General features: G+C 34.4%; 1 protein-coding gene across 1 annotated transcript in view; it reads right to left on the minus strand.

Annotated features, from left to right (window-relative positions):
• LOC141494135 (uncharacterized) overlaps positions 1-7,148 on the minus strand; it is a 67,213-nt gene extending 60,065 nt beyond the window's left edge. The window contains exons 1-2 of the mRNA XM_074195273.1: positions 6,942-7,148; positions 3,318-3,399 (exon numbers count right to left, since the gene is read on the minus strand). Of these exons, the coding sequence (XP_074051374.1) occupies positions 3,318-3,399; positions 6,942-7,148 (289 nt within the window). The remainder of the gene's footprint in view (positions 1-3,317; positions 3,400-6,941) is intronic.
• Positions 7,149-7,714: the final 566 nt, after the last annotated feature.

Here is a 7,714-nt window from a genome sequence, read left to right on the forward strand (position 1 = left end):
TTTACTATTTGTAAAAAGCAGCAGGAGGAAGATGGAAGAGAAGTAACATTCCTGAATCACTTACCAAGTAACAAATTTAAACAACTGAGTTTAAAAGAACTCCATAGAAAGAATGGAAAGTAATGTAACCTCTGCATTTGAAATAAATTTAGTTTATAAATGCCTGAGAATTAATCACTGAATCCTGAATCTTTTGAATTTTATAAGATCACTAAGCAATTCTAGAATTCTACAATTTTACTTTAATTTCTATTTTGCTAAAATATTCACCTAAACTTTACATTTGGGCAAAGCCAGCATTTTGTACTTTCATTTCAAAGAGAGAAAGACTAAATTTTATCCACTAGAGTCATGTATAACTTTAAAAATAAAGTTAAAGTACAAAATTTGCTAATAACCTTCTTATGTACCACAAAATAGTTTTAGTGATTTAGGGATTTAGAACAAAATTGAGTGATTTAGAATATGATTTAATGAAAACAGTGGGAGTCAAATGATGTGCATTCCACTCCTGGTTCAATCAGGTATGGTTTTATACTCTAATTACCTCATAGGATTTAACACTTAAGGAAGAGACTTTAGAGATCAAGCCCAAGCCCCTGTTTTACAAAGAATCTTTAAGCAGTAGAGCTGAACTTTGAATGCAAGCACCATCTCCTCTTCTTCCTCCTCCATTTCTCTCCTTCTATACCTCATCATCATAGGTTATTGTTATTATAATCATTATTAATGCTATGGTAAAAAGAAGGGCTATTACTTACATGAAATGGGGTGGAAGGGGAGAAATTGGCAGAAAACAAGTGGGTAATATGAAGAAGAAAGGAACAGAAAGCACTCTTGGCAAATGACTTCAATGTTTTTAGTAAAATATAATTAAAAAAAAGAGACCCAGCTCTCCTATTTTATAGCTATATAACCATTTGATCTCTCTGAGTTTTAGTTTTATAAACAGTAAAATTCAAATGGATTTTGGTAATTATTTGGTAATTATTATATTGCTGCATGATCTAAATTCTATGAATCTTAATTATTCCCAGACCAAATCAGATAAAACAATCTTGATGTATAAAATTTGTTAAAAGAATGAATCTGGGCAAGTTATTAAAACTCTACAGTACTGTCTCTCTATCTATAAACTGAAAATATTGGACTACATACTTTTGTAAGGTTTCTTCTAGTTCTAAATATGTGATCCTATTACTTCACTAAGTGCAAAAACATATTTCTCACCTCAAGGGCATACCAAATTTCATTGACTCATTAAAAATTTCAGGAGCTGTGGTACTTGAAACCATTCATCACTATTTTGTTTCCAAGTTATAAAATGAAACACTAACTTAAAGGTATTATTTCCTAACACTCTAATAATAGGGCATATGTCATCAAAATCCCTTCAAATGCTTTTTAAAGAACATGAGATATGCTCATTTGAAAACTTAAATTGGCTATTATTTTATTTCAAAATGGTATACTGAATCATAAATCATACCTAAAACCTACCTTGCTATTCCTTACTAATATGAAAGAATGAATACAGCATTTATTAAGTGCTTACTATGGTTAAGTACTGTGTTTAGGCACTGGTGACGCAAATAGAACAATGAGGCAGTCACTGCTCTGATTATTCCATTGAGGGAGATTTTCAATTGCAAGTCAGATAGAAAGGCCTTATGGTCTCTGGCGTCCAAATTTGGGTAAGTTCCTTCACAAGTTATTGTGGGACAAAACATACAAATGATAGGTCATCTATAATATATTCTCGTTAAAATGTTTCAAACATTTAAGGAAAAATATGAAAAAATTCTTAATCAATGAAAAGAAAGTTTCTTTTAATTAAGGGGAAATAACAGAAACCAGGGAAAGAAACTGAGAAAACAAGCCAAAGAGGGAAAAAAAAGGCAAGTTTTCCATCATTAAAGTTAAGAAATAGTGAGGCAACTGGACTGTTCCTTATAAGAAAAAAATGAGGGGCATGTCAACAGACATGAATCCCAGCAGTCAGACAATGCCTACTTCAGACAATGTGGCCATTCATTGCCATTTCACCTTTGTGCTCTAAGCACCATTCCAAAATTCCACATACCGAAGAGTTGCTGATTTGTATCAGTGAATTGGGTTCTAATCCAAGAGTACTCCACTCCAACAAAACCAAAGACCTAGACAAGGATTAATGATATCTATTTTGGAATTACTGGGGAGAAAGTCTTCTGTTAAAGTCCTCCACCAGCACTTTATGGGATCCTTGAAGGAACATAGCATCAGGGTGCCAGCTCTAAAGATTCCACAAAACCAGAAAGTTATGGCCTTATTGCTTGTCCAAAGACAAGTCTTTTTAACATTTTAGAGGCTTCTTGCTAGATTGGGGGTGTGATGATGACACAGACACAGCAATTCATGGACAGAACTTCTGCTAGAAAGTAGTCATCAGTGAGATGCATCGATGGATCAGAGAATTGTAGAATTTGAGAGTTGGAAGGAAGACTTCAAAGGCCATCTAACCAAACCCATACAAATATTATTAGGAAGGAAAAAAAAAACAATTCTTTATCTCCTGGGGAAGAAAAGGAATGTACAGAACATAATGGATTTAGCAACCAAGATTAAAAAGAAAGGATTTAGTTGGGGGGGACGGGAGGAGAGAAGGAGGAGGAGGAGGAGAAGGAGGAAAAGGGGAGGAGGAGAAGGAAGTGCTTAAAGACCATTTTAATAAAATAGGAAAAATGGCACAATATGATTTTTTTATAGTTATGTACCATATGCATACATCCTTGAAAGACACTAAAAGAAAAAAAGAAAAATCCAAATTGCATTGAAAAAATAACAAGGGTCAGAGAAGGGAATAATTTACACATACAGAAAAAATTTGAGATTCTACTGTTCAAAAATATAGCCAGGAAGAAGATAGAGATATAAAAGAAAAACAAATTAAAATAGAGACCCATTAAGGATAAAGGAAACATAAAAGGAATGTATAATCTTTATTGAAGATTGGAGAAAAATAGGAAAGAAAACAAAACGCTTAAATCCTAGGGCATAATCAACTTCATAAAAAGTGATAATGCTTTGCAAATTTCTCCTGAATCTCTAATAACTGAGTAAACAATTCTGTAATATCACAAATACTCCATGGCATTATCCTTTTTGCAGACTTGTACCCCTTTTTCTTTTGGTTTGAGGACAAAGAACCATATGGGAATTGATTTGTACCATCACTAAAATGAACTTTTACAGTATTAACTACATATTACATCAAACCATTTTAATTCTCTGTATCTCAGTGGTCTAGGCAGGAATTTACTAGAATAATTGTTTCATACCATTAATTCTATTGTGTGACAGGTCCAAGTTCTCCAGATGAACATATCCACAAAGAATGGAAACATCTAATAAATCAGCATTCTGAGGGAAAAAAGTAAAAAGGACTTTAATATCATCTCAATAGAGTAGTCTCCTTGGAACACAAGGAAAGAATAGATGATAAAAAGCAATCTAGCATACCTTCAAGGTGGATGTTAAAAGATAGGCACCAAATTCTAACAAGAAATAAAATGTTTATTCAAGATTTTACCAATAAGAGACCCTCAAAAGAAGAAAAGCACCCTTCAAATAACCATGTGAAGAAAACAACTGCTAACTGAATTAGAGTAAAAAATGGTGAAATAGGTTGTGGGCAAAGAAATTACTTATTTCTAGTAAAGACAGTTATAGCAACTGTGTATAGATAAATTCTTAGCAAAAAACAATGTAAGAAATAAATCAGAATAATAAAAAATAATAAGCCAGAAATTAGGCTACTTAAAGCGACCAAACACAAATCCTTTACAATTCTACTTCAATTGAGCTTTCATTACCTCTGCTTATGAGAGTCTACCTCCTTCCTCCCCAATTTCACTGACCGTCCCCCATGCCTACAATGCACCTCAGAGGCCCTTCTTTTTCTTTAAGATGCACATCATGGGACAGCTAGGGTGGCGCAGTAGATAGAGCACTGGCCCTGGAGTCAGGAAGACCTGAGTTCAAATCCAATGTCAGACATTTAATAATTGCCTAGCTATGTGACCTTGGACAAGTCATTTAGCCCCATTGCCTTAGAAAAGGAAAAAAAAAAAGATGCACATCAGGTACCATCTCCTTTGCAGGAAAAGCTCTCCTTATCTCATCCCCCCAAATGCTGGTGCCCCCCTAAACTTTTTGGTATTTAACTGCTTTTGTTTATATTTGTATTTATTACTTTTATACTTATGTTGCACATATTTTTTAATATGCTTGTAAATTCCCCATTAGAACATAAGCTCAGTAGGCATAGGAATGATTTCCTTCTAACTACTAATATCCCCAATACCTTACATTGCCTGGCACATTGGAAGTACATGTTAAATACTTGTGGATTGATTTTTGTGCTTTTCCAAGATTCATTAATGCACAACCTTTATAGAGGATACTTTTAAAACACATTAACTTGTGATATTTCACTTGATTCAATAATCTGACAAGCTAGGTAAGGCCTTACTTCTCCCTTTAATAGTACAGTGTAGAAGAAGGAGCCTTGACTCAGGTTGGAGACCTGGATTCTGCCCCACAAATTCATTGTGTGATATTGAGTAAATCATGAAATCTTACTAGGTCTCAGCATCCTCAACTATAAAAGGAGAGCAGGGAAGCCCAAGGCTGTCTTTCAATTCTAAGACTCTATGACTAATACCTATAAGGAGAGAATCTAGTCCCTCTGCAAAGAAGACTTAGAAAAGGCTCGGGAATCTGATGACAGGTGTGGCCAGAGAAATACTAGCTAGGAGTCATTAACCAGAAAGCTCAAATATGTGAATGTTGAGGAAGACAAACTCATTCAGGGGTGAGCACTCTCAAACACATAAACACACAAACACACACACAGAAGGTATGATGTCCATGTACATTGAACATATTTTAAGTTCTCTAAAGTCAGGGACTGTCTTTTGCTTCTTTCTATCCTTAGCACTTAGCACAGTGACTGGAACAAAGTAGGGAAATGCTGATGTGTTGGTCAGTTTGGCTCATTTTTTTCACTTTTTTTGTCCTTGAAAAATGTTATTTTACATGAGATGGTTCTCTGGAAAAGGAAATTTTGTTGATGCTTAAAAAAAATCAATAAAAATTTATTTTTTGAACAGCTGAGAGATCCATTAAAGAAACCAAATATAGAAAAGAGAATATTAAGTCATAAGTAATATAGTGCCCTTTATGAAAGAAATTTAGTGGCAAAAGCAGCTTAATTCAGCAAAAATACAATAGAATGGATTTTTAACAGATTAATTTAAGATAGAGCACTATATACAGAAGTAGAATATTCTTTGAAAGAGGTTTGAATGAGAACATAATAACTTCTAAAATTCTTTATCATCTCCATACCTATTTTGAGTGCTATGTGCACAATGGACTCATCTTTTAAAATGTTTTAAAGTAACAATTTAATATATATAAGCTTTGGTATAATGCTGTCATTAAAGGAGATGTCATGAGACTGACTTGTAGATGAATCTGCCTTTTAATGATGTGCCATGTCTCCTAAAAGGAGGTAGAAGATGGAATAATCTTATAATGAATTCCATTGTGTGAAAGAATCAGCATGCTATGGTAAAATTTCAGTATACTTTGTACAAATACATTGTTCAGAAAAAAAAGTATTACAGGATTTATGACTATAAATAATCTTAGTGGCTATATGCCTCAACTCTTTTTTACAGATTAATAAACTAGGAACCAGAACCAGAGAAGTTTTGGGATGGGCAGAACTGGGGATTAAAACTAGGATATTGTTTTTCTTGTTGTTTGAGATTGGTCATTCTAGCTTGCCCATCCTGGGAATGCAGTCACCTATGTCAATATGGATCAGCAGAGAAGCTTTAACTTTTTCCTGTTTTTCCCCAATCTGTCCGAGTCAGCCCCTTGTTACACCTTCTGGTGGCTTCCTGATTCTGGGGTTTTATCTCCTCGGTGCCAGAGTCCCAATCAGTGTCAGCCTCACTGCAGTTTGAAGCTCCTGCACTCAAGCACAAGAACCACTTCTTCAGATATAGAGAACCATGTGTATGTTCTATAACAACCCATCGAATCTGGACTCACATTGCTCACTAAATCCGGTGCTTTTTCACTAAGTCACATGGGTTCCATTTTAAAGAAGTGTGTTTTTTTTTAACATTTTCCAATATTCTGAAACAAAAACTTAAAATATTTTTTCCAGGATTTAATTTAATTTGTACTCTAATTTTTTTTCTTATTTCTCATTTTTATTTGATTAGATCAAATTGTGTCATTCATTTTACATATAAATGATATACAAAATCTAAAAACTACTGAATAACAAAAACATTCCTTTACCATTTCCTTTTACAATATACTTTTTTTAAATAGCATTTTCTTTGTAAAGATAGATCACCTTGACACACAAAAATCTTAATTTGGATTCAGAGAGAAATTTTGGACACAGAACCATAGTATTTTTGAGCTGTAATTAGGTCATATTGCTCTTGGCCTATTACTGTTGGTATAAGTGATCCCCACATTGCTGCATCACCAGCAGCTACTAATATGGGAGGCAAGTGATATACAATATTAGATTGTCTGATGCTGTCTAGCTGAATTGTATCAGCTGAAGGTTCTCTCCTTTCTAGCCTTTTCCAGAGAGAATGGTGGTTCAGAGGTGTTGGACTTGTATTAATACTTATGGAAAGATTTAGTGTTAGAGTAACAACAGTTAAGGAACTTGGGAATTTGATAATCAACCATGATAGAGATTCCCCTGAAGACTAGCATCTTTATGAGTAGCTGTTAAACATCAATTTTCATCAAAATGAAATGGTTTTTAATCATCCCCAAATCAATGAATATCAGAGAAAACCTTAAGAAACCAATAGGTTTAGTAAACACACCAACAATCACTGGCATTCTGTTATACTACTCACTGGTAATGATAGGTTGAGGTAGACTTGTTCAGTCCCAGGACCTGAGCGGCCCAGTTTACAAAGGGCTTCAGCCACCACTTCTTCTCTGAGTATTCCATCAAACTCATTCTGAAGAGAAAAAAGTAATAAACAAAGAATCCAAAATGATCCAGATGTATTACGAAAGGAAAGAGTTTTCACCGAGTCATGGCTAGCACCTATGTCCATGAGTACCTACACTGTACCAGCCCACGAGAAAATGTTTTCATTTCACTCTTACTTAAAGGCATGTAAATGTTGTATCTAGTTCATATAAAGTAATGAAATGACACTCGTGGTGGTCATAGAATTGGGATAGTGATTGGCTTTAAACAAAAACATATAAAGTTTCATCTAATCACGAACATATGTCTCTGGTGTTTTTGGTGGAAGAGGTACCTAATTCACTGGCTTCTTCCTTCAGAGTCAAATGTTTTGAACCCATTTCCAAAACTATTATAAGATTGGGACAAGTTTCAATTAGAAGATGATACAGTGGCCCCGATTGCCAGCTATTATGCAATCCCTAGTCTTGGAGATGATTGTGAAGCTGGTCCCATATCAAGGGAGTATCTAATAAGATTTCAGAACCTTATACTGTGTGCCAGCACAATAAGAATATGTCCCCTATAATTCACCAAGACTCAAACCACTACCCATCTCCAGCTTATTGAATTCATGCTAGAAAAATCTTAATCTTTTCCACAACCTAGTAAACCCTTGCTGAGCAAGTAGTGTGCTCTGATACTAGTCAT

This window comes from Macrotis lagotis, chromosome 7, assembly GCF_037893015.1.
Source record: "Macrotis lagotis isolate mMagLag1 chromosome 7, bilby.v1.9.chrom.fasta, whole genome shotgun sequence".
Taxonomy (NCBI): Eukaryota; Metazoa; Chordata; class Mammalia; order Peramelemorphia; family Peramelidae; genus Macrotis; species Macrotis lagotis.